At 48.1% G+C, this 13833-nt stretch overlaps 1 protein-coding gene across 1 annotated transcript in view; it reads left to right on the top strand.

Annotated features, from left to right (window-relative positions):
- Window positions 1-6046, top strand: part of MORC2 (MORC family CW-type zinc finger 2) — a 43794-nt gene extending 37748 nt beyond the window's left edge. Inside the window, exons 25-26 of the mRNA XM_007953926.2 lie at window positions 4628-4816; window positions 5978-6046. Coding sequence (XP_007952117.1) covers window positions 4628-4816; window positions 5978-6046 — 258 coding nt within the window. The remainder of the gene's footprint in view (window positions 1-4627; window positions 4817-5977) is intronic.
- The last annotated feature ends 7787 nt before the right edge of the window (window positions 6047-13833 follow it).

Below are 13833 nucleotides of genomic sequence, written 5' to 3'. Positions count from 1 at the left end.
TGGACTTTACGCAGCCATACCTGTAATATAAACCGTGGTCATTCTCAAGATACTGTTCACTGAACTTTAATACTTGGAGCCTGCTCCAACATTTATTTTGTGCTGCCAAGGTAATTATTTTTTGTGGAGGACTTGAAGTTTCTCTTGCCATCTTGGCTTAATAGGATAATATTTTAGATTGCAAGGTGTGTGACATAATTATGCCTTTCAAGACTGAATTATTTTTCAGCTTTGAATTTTTTTGTTAAAACCATGTATTTTCATTAATGGGAGGCATTTTGAATGAAATGACAAATTTTTTTGAGTATGGATTTTGATAGATTCAGTGGGACGCATGTGTCCTGCGGGCTCTCTGATGCTGGGATGAGTGGGATGAGGCCTTTATTTCTTCAGCTCATTCAGTTACACAGGCCGCTAGCAGATGGCTGTAGTAGGGGACCATTGAGTCAGCTTCAACTCAACAGTCGCCCTGCGTGCAACAGAATGGAACACTGCCCAGTCCTGCACCATCCTTACGGTTTTTGCTATTCTTGAGCCCGTCTTTGTAGCCATCGTTGTCAGTCCATCTCGTTGAGGGTCTATTTCACTGACCCTCTACTTTACCAAGCGTGACATCCTTCTCCAAGGACTGGTCTCTTCTGACAACATGACCAAAGTGTAGGAGATGAAGTCTGGCCATTCTCGTGTCTAAGGAGCATTCCAGCTATCCTTTTTCCAGGACAGATTTGTTCGTTCTTCGGGCAGTCCATGGTATTTTCAGTATTCTTTGCCAACACCACAATTCAAATGCAACAGTCTTCCTTATTCATTGTCCAGCTTTCACATGCATATGACGCAGCTGAAAATTCCATGGCTGGGTCCAGTGCACCTTAGTCTTCAAAGTGACGTCTTTGCTGTTTAAAACTTTAAGAGGTCTTTTGCAGCAGATTCGCCCAGTGCAATACATCATCTGATTTCTTGACCACTTTGACTGCTGTTCCATGGGTGTTGATAGTGGATCAATCAAGTAAAATGAAATCCTTGACAACTTTAGTCTTTTCTCCATTTGTGATGATGTTGCTTATTGGTCCAGTCGTGAGGATTTTTGTTTTTTGATACAAGGTGTAATCCATACTGAAGACTGGAGTCTTTGACCTTCATCAGTAAGTGCTTCAGGCCTTCACTTTCCAGCAAACAAAGTTGTGTCGTCTGCATATCGCAGAGATGTAGGGTGTTGGGAAGGGCGTGCCCCAATAGCAGCTGACTGACTGTTCCTCCAGTCCTGATGCGGTTGTTCTTCACATAGTCCAGTTTCTCCGATTGTTTGCTCAGCATACAGATTGAATAAGTATAGTGAAAGGATACAATCCTGGTACACTCCCTTCCTGATTTTAAACCATGCAGTATCCCTTTGTTCTGTTCAGACAACAGCTTCTTGGTGTATGCACAGGTTCCTCATGAGCACAATTAAGTGTTTTGGAATTGCCATCATTCTCAATGTTATCCATAATTTGTTATGATCCACACAATCAAATACTTCTGTGTAGTCAGTAAAGTACAAACATCTTTCTGGTATTCTTTGCTTTCAGCCAAGATCCATCTGATAGCTGCAATGATATCCCTCATTCCATGTCCTCTTCTGAATCCAGCTTGCATTTCTGGAAGTTGTCTATCAGTATACTGCGATAGCTGTTTTTGAATTGTCTTCAGCAAAATTTCACTTAACATACGATATTGTTTGATAATTTTTGCATTCTGTTGGGTCATCTTTCTTTGGAATGGGCACAAATAATACACCTCTTCAAGTCATTTGGCCAGATAGCTGACTTCCAAATTTCTTGGCATAAATGAATGAGTACCTCCAGCACTGCTTCCATTTATTGAAACAGGTCAGTGGGTATTCCATCAATTCTTGGAGCCTTGTTTTTTGCCAATTTCTTCAGTCCAGCTTGGACTTTTTCCTTCAGTACCATCAGTTCTTGATCATGTTCAATCTCCTAGCATGGTTGAACATCAACCAATTCTTTCATCAACCAAGGGAGTATTCCTTCCATCTTCTTTTGATGCTTCCTCTATTGAGTATTTTGCCCATAGAATCCTTTGCTACAACTAGAGGCTTGAATTTTCCTTCTGTCCTTTCAGCTTGAGAAATGGCAATTGTGTTCTTCTCTTTTGCTTTTCTAATTCTGGGACTTTGCACATTTCATTATAATACCTTATATTGTCTTCACGAGCTGCCCTTTGAACTCTTCTGTTCAGCTCTTTTATTTCATCATTCCTTCCATTCGCTGTAGCTAGTTACTCTTTGTTGAACAGCAAGTTTCAGATTCTCTGCTGACATCGTTTTGGTCTTATCTTTCTTTTTAATGATCCTCTGCTTTCATTGTGTACTGCGTGCTTGATGTCATCCCAGAACTTAACTGGTTTTTGGTCACTGGTATTCAGTGTGTCAAGTCTGTTCTTCAGATGGTATGTAGACTCATAAAATCAAGGTCATATTTTGGCTCTCATGGGCTTGTTCTAATTTTTTCAGCTTTAACTTAAAGTTGCATAAAAGTAGTTGATAGTCTGTTCCACAGTCAGCTCCTGGCCTTGTTCTGACAGATAATGAGCTTCTTCATTACTTCTTTCCACAGATGTAGTTGATCTGATTGCTGTGTATTCCATCTGGCAAGGTCCATGTGTACAGTTGCTATCTATATGGTTAAGAAAAGGAATTTGTGGTGAATAAGTCATTGGTCTTACAAAGTTCTGTCATGCAGTCTCTGGTGTCATTTCTTTCACCAAAGTGGTATTTTCCAGCTACTGATGTGTCTTTATTTCTAGCTTTCACATTCCAATTATCAATACATCTTGATTACACGTTTGATCAATTTCAGACTGTAAAAGTTCGTAAAATCTTCAGTTTATTCGTCTTTGGCTTTAGTGGTTGGTGCATAGATTTGAATAATAATAGTATTAACTGGTCTTTCTTACAGACATATTGATATTTCCTCTCACTGACAACGTTGTACGTAGGATAGATCTTGAAATGTTCCTTTTCGACAATGAATGCAGTTCCTGGCATAGTCGACCATGTGATTGTTCACAGTGGCTAGTACGTACCAGTCCATTTCAGCTCACCGATACCTAGCATGTTGATCTTTGTGCATTCCATTGCATTTTTGAAAACTTCCAATTTTCCTAGATTTATACTTTGTACATTCCATGTTCCGATGATTATATGAATGTTTGCAGCTGTTTCTTCTCATTTTGAGTCGTGTCTCATCAGCAAATCAAAGTCCTGAAAGCTTTACTCCGTCCACATCCTTAAGGTTGACTCTACTTTGAGAAAGCAGCTCTTCCCCAGTCATGGTTTGAGTGCCTTCCAACCTGAGGAGTCATCGTCTGGTGCTAAAGCAGTCAGACAGTGTTGCACTTCTGTTCCTCAAGTTTTCCGGTAATATATCAGGCAGGGTTTTAACTGCTGTTCATGAGATTTCCAGTGGCCAGTTTTTTAGAAGTGGACTACTGAATCCTTCTTCCTAGCTTGTCTTAGTCTGAAGCTTCAACCTGTCCACCATGGGTGACCCTGCTGGTACTTGAAATACTGGTGGCATAGCTTTCAGCGCCACAGCGAGATGCAGGCCACCACGGTAGGACATACTGACAGAGGAGCAGTGACCACGAGAAGGCAACGTGCACTAAAAGTGGGATAACTGCTTCTGACTAAACCCCAGAAGCAGAAAATGTAGGCAGTCACAGTATGTCCCACAGGTCACTAACGGGTTAAATACATGCAACTACCTTACTGGGTAGTTTCACGCATCCTGAGAGAGATGAGTAAGTGCTAAGAGCTGGTAAGACTGCATTGGTCAGCCTGGACCTGCTGACTGTGGGTCATATTATCAAAATGGCCTCTCCTACTTATTGATTTATGAGTCAACATTCTATAAATTTGAGGTTAGTAAATTTACCCTAAAGAGATGCTATTTAAATTTTTTATTACACTGAGGTTTCACGTGACATTTCATTTTTAAAAACTGTTGGCTGCTTAAAAGTTGGAAAAGCCACATGTCTGCCAAGAGAGCCTGCTATTTTACATACAACCTGCACCCTCGGAAGTGGTAGGTACTCAGGGAAGAAGGGAAAAAGCTCTGATGCTGCAGAAGCATCTGCTGCCCAGATCTGGAGGAGCCTGGTGTTGGTCGGCACTTGATGGACTTTAGTCCTGAAATCAGTGGGAGTATCTTGGAAATGGATTGCTGGATGGGCTTTCCTGAACCTCAGAAGGGTGTGAGGGAGCCAGTCTGTTCCATGTCCTGTGTGTCACCCAGAAGGTCCTTTTACACACTACTCATGGTTTGGCATAAGCTCTCTGCTGAGTGTTTACATGTATGTTCTCGTCTTCGTTCTCATGCAGCCCCATGAGGTAGGCGTCCGGGAGCTGCCTGTTTTCCAAGTGAGGAATACAGGGTGACTAGCACAGTGCCACCCTGAGGGTTTCAAACCAAAGCCTTTGTGCTGTGGAGCCCTTTGTGTCTTGAGACATTCCTTCACACCTGAGCGTCCCTGCTCTTAGCCGGTTGAAGACACTGGTGCCCATCAGGGAGGGTCCTGGGGACCCCTGTGAGCTCACACACTTACCCTCCAGCTTCCCTCCTGACAGAAAGAGTACTTCAAGCAGTATGAAGTGGGGCTCCAGAACCTGTGCCACTCCTACCAGAGCCGCGCCGACTCGCGGGCCAAGGCCTCCGAGGAGAGCCTGCGCAACTCCGAGAGGAAGCTCCGTGAGACGGAGGAGAAGCTGCAGAAGCTGAGGACCAACATCGTGGCGCTGCTGCAGAAGGTGCAGGAGGTGAGCCAGGTGCCCGGGGATGGGGCCTGGGCCCCTCCGCCCCCTTCTCCACACGCACAGTCCTCGCGGGTCCCGTCTTCCTGAGCAGGGGGCCTCAAGGGGTGCAGCTGCCCAGACCTCACCCTTGCCAGGTCCACAGAATCATGTTTAATGGACAAAAGTCTTCTCTAGTTGATACTGAGATGGGCTTGGGTAGCACTTGCAAGTGCTCCAGAAATGCAGGAGAGACGAAACTGGGGAAGGCCGCTCTGCTAGGGTGTTCAGAGGGGCCCCTCTAGATGACAGGCTGAGACTAGAAGCCAGCCGTACAGAGAATAGGAAGGGCTGGGCCAGAGGCCTGGGGGCAGCGATGGTGGGCAATAGGAGCTGAGGGGGAGCGCTGGGCCACACGGGCAGGGCCCGTCTGAGTTGGGATTTGATCCTGAGAGCAGTGAGAAGTGCTTGAGCATGCCGTGACCTGGTTTGAGTCTGAGACATGAGCTCTGGTGGTTTGAAGGTGGAACTGATGGAGCAGGGCCCCAGTACAGAGGCACTTGCAGTTAATGGTCTGGGGAAGAGATAGGAGGTGGACCCTGGATGGTGGCGTGAGGATGGAGAGAAGTGGGCAGGTTGTGATATCTGAGGGAAAGCAGGACTCGAGGATGATTCTTCTCACTTTGTCTTGAGCCTCTGGACGGAGGAAGAGCCGTTCCCTGTATTGAGATGGGAGCACCTTGGGTTGGGGCAGTGCAGTTGAACTCTGCTTTGGATTGAACCTGAGAAGCCTGCAGCACATCTAAGGCATTTGGGAGCCTGGGGTGGGGGGGAGGCAGGGCAGGAGCACAAAATGTCGGCGTCATCTGCACACAGTGGATGACTGGGGAGTCATCTGCACACAGTGGGCACCAAAGATGTCATCTGCACATGGTGCATGACCAGGGTGTCATCTGTAACACAGTGGGTGACCAGGGCGTCACCTGCACACAGTGGGCAGTGAGGGTATTATCTGCACACAGTGGGTGACCAGGGCATCATCTGTACACAGTGGGTGACGAGGGCATCATCTGTGCATAGTGGATGATGAGGGAGGCGGGGGAAGGGGACAGGACTCTGTGTGCAGGGAAAGGGGTGGAGAGATAGTCCCCCCAGCCCCCGCCTGACCCCTGCCCTACTCTGTTCCAGGACATAGATATCAACACTGATGATGAGCTGGACGCCTACATCGAGGACCTCATCACCAAGGGGGACTAGGGTGTCACGTCAGCCCTGTGAAGCAGCACCTCCCGGGCGAGCGTTGTGTTCATGGGTTGGTGTTCCGTGGTTTGACTCACGTGTGACATTTGTGCTTTTGGAGGGAAAGATACTCTGGTTCTTCAAATCTGCCTCCCTAAGTTTATAAATATTTATTTTTAAAAAGAAGCAAGATCCTGTGCCTGCTGTGAGCAGTACATTTTGTTGTGACTCTTGGGCAGAGGACAGAGAAGCTTTCCAGGACGCCAAGCCGGAGACACTACTTGCAGCTCCTGGTCCCTCGAGATAGTGGCAGTCCAGGGGCATCCCGAAGCCAGAGAGGCTCTGGGACCCGCTGGCTTCTGTCCTGGGGAACGAGCAGTATTGGGATCTGAGGGATGGACAGTGGTGAGACTCCCAGGAGGGGTGCTCGCCCTGGGGACCCAGAGCCAGGGAAGAGGTTCGGCATTACAGGGTGCACCCTCTGTCCCAGCTCCCTGCCCTTCTCAGGGATGTCAGAGTCCTGTCTGGGCTGTGGCATTGTCCAAACCAGCTTGGGGAGAAAGAGCCTCCCCTGGCCACCACCCGAGTGCTCTAAAGCAGTGATTTCCTGGCTTAACCCTCCATAGTGAGGCTCCTCGCTTCAGGCACTTAAGAGTCCGGGTTGAGCAGTAGACAGATCGGGCTCTGGTCTAATCACTGACGTGGGTAGCACACCCAATGTGTGAATTCCAAAGGATTCCTTTAGCAAGGGTGAACCTTGGTGAACGAGCCCTGGTGCTGAGGTGGTAGAAGCCTCCATCTGTGGACGGGCCGGGTCCTGGGCGAGTGGGCCGCTGCCTCAGGTGGTGCGGGCTCACCTGGAGAGCCTGCTGCTGCTCACTGTTCTACCGCTTCCCCTCTCCCAGGCCTGCCCAGCCACGTCCTGCTCTGGGACGGAGTGGGGAGCCAGCAGGGGTCCCGCCCACAGGCCTGGGAGTTGGGCTGCAAGAACTGCATGGGCAATTCTGCAGGAAGACACCATATCTTCCTTGGAGGGCCGTACCTGTTCATCAGAGCCTCGTACAACTGTCCCTCAGCAGGTTTTCTCAGGGTCAAAGACAAAGGCAAGAGTGGCAGGATTTTCTCTAGCATCCAGGGGAAGAATTCTGATGCAGCTTCCCTCTAACACTCTCCTCTCAACTCCCTTGGGCCCTCTGGACTTCCTGAAGGCAGAACTATGGCCTTGGGCCACTGGCCTGTGATTCAAACCTCTTTTGGTCTGTGCTGTCATCTGCCTCAGCTGGGCTGGTGGCGGCCCGCCATGCCCCTGTGAAGTCTGCAAGACCAGCAGCGTTGGGGAGGGAGGCAGGCCCCACTGGGATCGGAAGTCCTTCCCCACTTAGGCACGTGGCCGGGCATACCCAAGACTTGTGGGTTTGGGGCTTCCCCAGGCTGCATCCTGGAAGAGAGCTGTTTGGGAAAATAATACTCAAGAGACCCCCTGGCCTCTTCCTCTCTGAGGGTCCTGGGATTTTTTGAACCTGTGATTCCTCTCCCGCCCAGCACTTGTTGTTCACTCCAGGTAGCATGTGGTCCGTATTTATTCCAAACCTCCTGTTTTCATATAAAAGAAGTTGGTTCTGCATTTCTACCAGAGGGAAATACTCTCAAATTTTTTTATTTACACACCTGTAATGAAAATGCAATACTATAAACTTTTACCGGTGAGACTCCTGAACTTGGTTGGTTTTCTTCTCTGTCTTTATTAACTTCCGGTACCATCCTCCTCTTTGTTCTATCATAATGGCCTAAAACTCTGTCACGGTGGCTTCTGTCTTCAACTTCTTCTTCTTTCCCACCATCTTTATCGTTTTCTGACTTTACCCTCGGATTTCTTAACTGTCTTTGCTTCAGCCTCTGGATGCGGCTACTCTGCTGTTTCAGTCAAACCACTGCAGTGCTGAGGCCACCTGCTCTGCAGGCAGACGTCCCGCCGTCTCGGTGGAGGTGAAATGTGCGCATCCCTCCTGTGTCCCCGTCATGGGACAGTGCCCATTGCTAGGAAGGATGGCACTGTCTGATGACGAAAGCAGCGGTGGTTTGGCTGATCTGTGGCAGGAAGTCTTGGTATAAGGCTGCCAAGAAGGTGAATGAGTACAGCAACCTTATACTTAAGGAATGGGGACTTTGGGGTTTTGTGGGTTTTTTTAGTGACATAAGCACATACATGATAAAAACTCAGTACAATAAGTTGGACCGTGCAAGGTGAGTCACCATCCTCCCAGCCATGACCACAGTCTCCCCTCAGAGCGTTTACATCCTGAGCACAAGCTCACCTACCCTGCTTTCTCCCACTTAGTGTATCTGGGAGCCTGCTTCAGAACAGCCCGTGTGGATCCACTTTATTCTTTTGAGCCATATAGCAATTCATTATCTTTGATGTACTGTTGTTTGTATTAATTCCCCTGTAGATTAATGGGTGCTCTGGTGGCATAGTGCCTAAGGCATTTGACTGCTAACCTGAGGCTGGCAGTTCAAACCCACCAGCCACTCAGAAGGAAGACTGGGCAATCTACTTCCATAGAGATACCACCTTGGAAACCCAAGGAGAGGTCACTGTGAGTTGGGATCAACTTGATGGCAGTGAGTTTTTTTTTTCTTTTTCTTAGTGGATGAACAATTTTACTTGGATCCCAGTCAGCGCCCATGGAAGCAGCAGTCAGGAAGTCAAATGATGTGTCACGTTGGGCACATTGGCTGCAGAAGACCCCTTTAAGAAGTTAAAGAGCAAAGATGTCACTTTGAGGACTAAGGTGCACTTGACTCGAAGCCATGGTATTTTCAGTAGCCTCATATGCATGTGAAAGCTGGACAGTGAATAAGGAAGACAAAGAATTGATGCCTTTGAATCATAGGGTTGGTGAAGAATGTTGGATCTGTAATCATATAGGCTAAATTCCAGAAAGAAATGGTTGTGTCAGAGGGTGAAAATAAACTCACTGCCATTGAGTCAATTCCAACTCATAGCGACTCCCATTGCATTTCTAAGGCAGTAAATCTTTAGGGAAGTAGATTGCCCCATCTTCTTTCACAGAGCAGCTGGTGGGTTTGAGCCAGCGACTTTCTTGTTAGCAGTCAAATGCCTTAGGCACGGTACCACCAGAGGTCCTTGTCAGAGGGTGGGTGCACTAAAAATTCTAGGGTACATTCCCACACCACCTTCCAGAAAGGATTGCTCCAATTTCAGCTCCTACCTACTGCGTTTACTCTCATCACTCACCAAGAGGTGGTCCTTTCATCTTGATTATCTACTAATCTGGAAGGGAAAAAATGGTGGGTTTTTAAAATCAACTTGAATTAATCACGGGCGATTTTGTTTTGTTTTTAATTGTATTAGTTACAACCGTTTGACGCAGCAGGTGATCTGGGCGCTACATGTCTACTCGCAAGCTTAGCACAGTTACTCATTAAACTGCCTTTACAGTAGCGTAGGTGGTGTATACTTTTTGCTTCTCTAAACAGTACTGTTTTCCTTGGAAAACAAGCCGTATGGCTACTCAGTCCATTGAGTTGGTTCAGTGTAACACAATAATGTCTAGAGGCCAACTCTACCACGCAGAGTTGGTAACTACAAGGGATACTGAAAGGCTTAAAAAGACAATAGAGGATGAAACTCAAGTTGTATCAACAAAGGTCATTCTTTTAAACATCAAGATATATCTATCTGAACGCTTCAGGGACAAAAAAAATTGGTTTCTGTGAGATTGAAGCCTCATCGTCAGCCAGCTGTGTTTCTCTTCTTGTTGAGGAACGTAGTTCCAATCTCATTTGGATTAGGGACCCTTCTGTAAGAAAAACAAGGGGCCAAGTCCTCAGAAAAATGTTCAGTTTATACCACCCTAAGTGTTGCATGGATTTGGGATTAGTAAACCCCACTTTAAGAGGATAAGTGCCGTCTTGGGGCACACCATACTCTCCAAGGGGGGGATATATAACATTTTGTTTCTCAAAGGTAAGGAGTGGGTGGGGAACAGGCCGAGATAAACCTTGTTTCCCTCTTCACATTGATCTGAGGTTCATCTTGCTGGTTCAGGTCCCGACATCTACGGGACTCTCGGACCTGTGGATCAGGCATTGTTGGCTACTGCGTCCACAGCTCTAAGAACCACTAAATCTTAATCGTGAGTAATCCTGAACTTTGCCATTTTCTTGGACCACAAGGCCTGGGCTGAGAGGGCCGTGCCTCTGGCTGTGTGCGCCTGGTCAAGCGGGGTGGCTCTGCAGCTCGGCCAGATCCCTCAGTGGTCACCAGGGTGACTGACACATCCTCGGAATTCCACTGCTGGGTTCTGGCTTTTACTGCAGATGGAACCTCGGAGCCTGCCTTTGGGGCCGCCATACTGCTCTGTTTGGAGCCTGGCTCCAGGACGGGAGACCGTGCTCTGAGGGAACATGCCACCTCTGCCACCAGTTCTTAGCCCTGCTGGCGACACCCTCTCCAGGGCAAACAGGATACAGATGACAGGAGAAGGGCGCAACAGGCACGTCCCACTCAAAAAACCAGCCAAAATGTTGCCTGGCCTGCTTTTCAGTCCAGCCATTTTCACCAGATAAACTGTAATGTGCCAGGTCCAGCCAGGGCCCCTGATGGGTGGGTCCTGCCAGAATTTCCTCCTTTCTTCCAGCTTGCAGGCCTCTGACAGGTCTCTACCCCTCTGGCTCCCCTTTCCTGTGTAAAAGGGCTCACAGCCTTTAAAAATGAGGTTTCTAGCTTATTTAGCCACAGAGCCAGTTCTCTCTCTGAAATTTACCCAGAAGTCCATAGACAAGGTCGGTTAACACCAAAACCGCTCTGGTTGGCATTGGAATGGGACCCAGCGCCCCTTGCTGCCTGATCCCTAATCCTCCACCTGACATCTCAAGGGCCGTCCTAGGGTTTCCCATCAGATTTCCTGCTGCTCACTTAATGGAGAGCCCATTCCTAGCCTCAGGACCTCCTCTCTACAGAGAAGGTGGGTTTCTTGACCCCCAAGGGCGAGGGAGGCCTGGGCTCCCATGCACCTCTGTCTGGACAGCTTGCCTGTCACTGTCCCTGGTGGACACGTCACTGTTGGGCTTGACCCTACTGGGCTGAGGAGGACCCAGGACCCATCCCTCCTCTTCTTTCTCCTTGGACTCTGCTGAGATGCTTCCATGGGTTCTTTGGGCTTTTTCCTGCCTGAGCTTGGGAAGTGGGGGCAGCTCCCCTCTGCCATCTTGGGCATACTGCCCCTCCATCCCCACCTCACTTTTCTTTCACTCCTGGAAGCTTTGGGCTCCCATCTCCCTAGAGCCCCAGCTGTTTAAAACCAGCTGTCATTAGATGGGTTTGGGGCACTGGGGATGATGGGAGGAGAACCATATTTACCAGAAAACAGAAGGCTCAGTGCCTCATGCTAAACCGTCAGCTACCGGGTACAAAAGGGCCCAGGGCTGGAAGTTCTCACCTGGGCCCAGGACCCCAGGGCCGAACCCCAGGGCTCAGTCATCTCTCTCCAGGAGCTTTGGGGCATCCTGGGAAGCCCCTCCCTAACCCCTTCGAGCTTCTGAAGCCCTTTCAAGGCAGGCGCACATCCTGCCTGCCCTCTCCTCCCCTTGCACGTGGACAGGTACGTGCTGCTGCATCTGGTACTTCGACAGCACGGGGCAAGGGGGTGAAGCCTAGCAGCGCCCAGATGTGGGGTTCCAGCAGCCCTTCACATACAGCCAGAGTGAGGACTGCGGAGTTCGCAAGAGGAGGACGACGATTGTGGGGTCCTGTGGCCCACCCACACCCCAAGGAGGGAGGTGGAGGATTGTTTCTTGTTTTTCTGGCGGTTGCGTATTATCTCAGAGTGCCATCTGATCAGAGTCCCTGGTTGTTTCCAACTTTGTGTCGCTATTGAACACACTACAGATGTCCTTACGGTCTGGTCCTTTTATTTCCTGGAAAGGAAGTTGAATGTGTTAGTTTTCCGTAACGACTTCCAGGTGCTTTTCCTTCAAGCACCAGCCTGGTGATTCTCCTGGGCAGTCACTCTTGGGCGGAAGAGCACCTGAGCTGCTGGGTTTCCTCTCCCGAGAATAACCGGTTCACACCTTTGGCCCATTTCCCTACTGCGTTGTCCTTTTGACTTGGCTGTGGTTTTACTAAGGAGCTCTGGTGGTGTGGTGGATAAGGCATTTGATTGTGAACCAGAAGGTCAGCAGGTCAAGCCCACCAGCTGCTCCCTGGAAGGAAGATGGAGCGGTCTATTTCCGTAAAGATTTACAGTTTTGGAAACCCAAAGGGAGTCGCTGTGAGTCAGAACCGACTCCATGGCAGTGAGTTTAGTTTTATCACGTTTTAAATTCAGCAGCTTCATTCGTTCATTCATTCACTTATTCAGTTAACAAATACATGAGGCATACCCACCACTGGGGAGATGGCTGCAAACAGGACAAAGCTGCTGCTCCCTTGGAGAGTCTAATGTGGGGAGATAATGTCGTCAGTAATATATACCAGAGGGTGACAAAGAAAATAAAAGGGGTGTTGGAATCCCTATTTTAAGTAAGAAAATCCAGGGTAAACTTTGTGATACGACGTTGAAAGACAGACCTGAAGAATGCAAGGGAAGCAGCGCTGTAGGTATCTGAGTTACTGTGTTCCAGGCAGAAGCGACAGCCAGTGAGTGGGCTTGAGGTGGGATGTGTTTGAAGAACAGCAAGGAGGCTGGCATGGCTGGAAGAACAAATGAGGGGCAAAGGTGACAAGGGCCAGGTTTTGTGAGGCCCTGGAGACCACAGTGATGATAATATTCACTCGGAGATGTCTTAGATTCTCGCCAGTGGTGGAGCTGTCAGATTTGCTGATAGGTTTGATAGCAGTTTGTTAGTTATCTAGGGAGCTCTGGTGGCATAGTGCCTAAGGCACTTGAATGCTATCCAGAAGTCTGACGGTTCAAACCTACCAGCCACTCCTCAGAAAGAAGGTTGGGCAATCTACTTCTGTAGTGATACTGCCTCGGAAACCCAAGGAGGGGTCGCTATGAGTTGGGTCTGTCTCGAGGGCACATAACAACAGTGCTTCTATAACAGAACTACCACAAGTGAGTGGCTTTAACAAACATTTATTTTCTCACAGTTTAGGAGGCTCGCAGTCTGAGCTGTAGGGGAAGGCCCCTCTATCAGCCCTGGAGGAAGGTGCTTGTCTCTTCTGAGCTTCTGCTCCTGGGAAATCTTCATGTGACTTGGCATCTCTCTTACCCCATCTTTGTTCTACTTGTTTGTTTAATCCCTTTTGTATCTCAAAAGAAATTGACTCAAGATACACCCTTCACTAATCCTGTCTCACTAACAACAAAGACAGCCCATTCCCAGTTGGGATTATAACCACGAGCATAAACAAACAAACTCACTGCCATCAAATCAGTTCCCACTCATAGTCCCTGTTGGGTTTCTAAGTGGGTAAATCTTTACGGAAGTAGATTGTCCAGTCTTCCTTCTGTGGAGTGACTGGTGGGTTTGAACCACCAACCTTCTGGTAGTAGTCAAATGCCTTAAGTACTATGTCACTAGAGCGCCTTAACCACAAGCATAGAGGTTAGGATTTACATTACATATTTGGGGGCCATAATATTACACCCTTTGACCCCCAAAAAATTCACGTCCTTGCTACATGCAAAACGTGCACCTCATCACATCATCCCAAAAGTCTTTAATCAACTCCAAGTGCAAAATCTCATCTTCTAAATCATTTAAATCAAATATGAGTGTGATTTTAGGCATATTTCATCTCAGCAAAATTCCTCTTCATCTGTGAAATCTAG

This window comes from Orycteropus afer, unplaced genomic scaffold (assembly GCF_000298275.1).
Source record: "Orycteropus afer afer isolate SDZICR_OR568_19922 unplaced genomic scaffold, OryAfe1.0 scaffold00420, whole genome shotgun sequence".
NCBI lineage: Eukaryota > Metazoa > Chordata > Mammalia > Tubulidentata > Orycteropodidae > Orycteropus > Orycteropus afer.
Note: the sequence above shows the minus strand (reverse complement) of the source record. Positions and strands in the feature narration are given on the sequence as shown.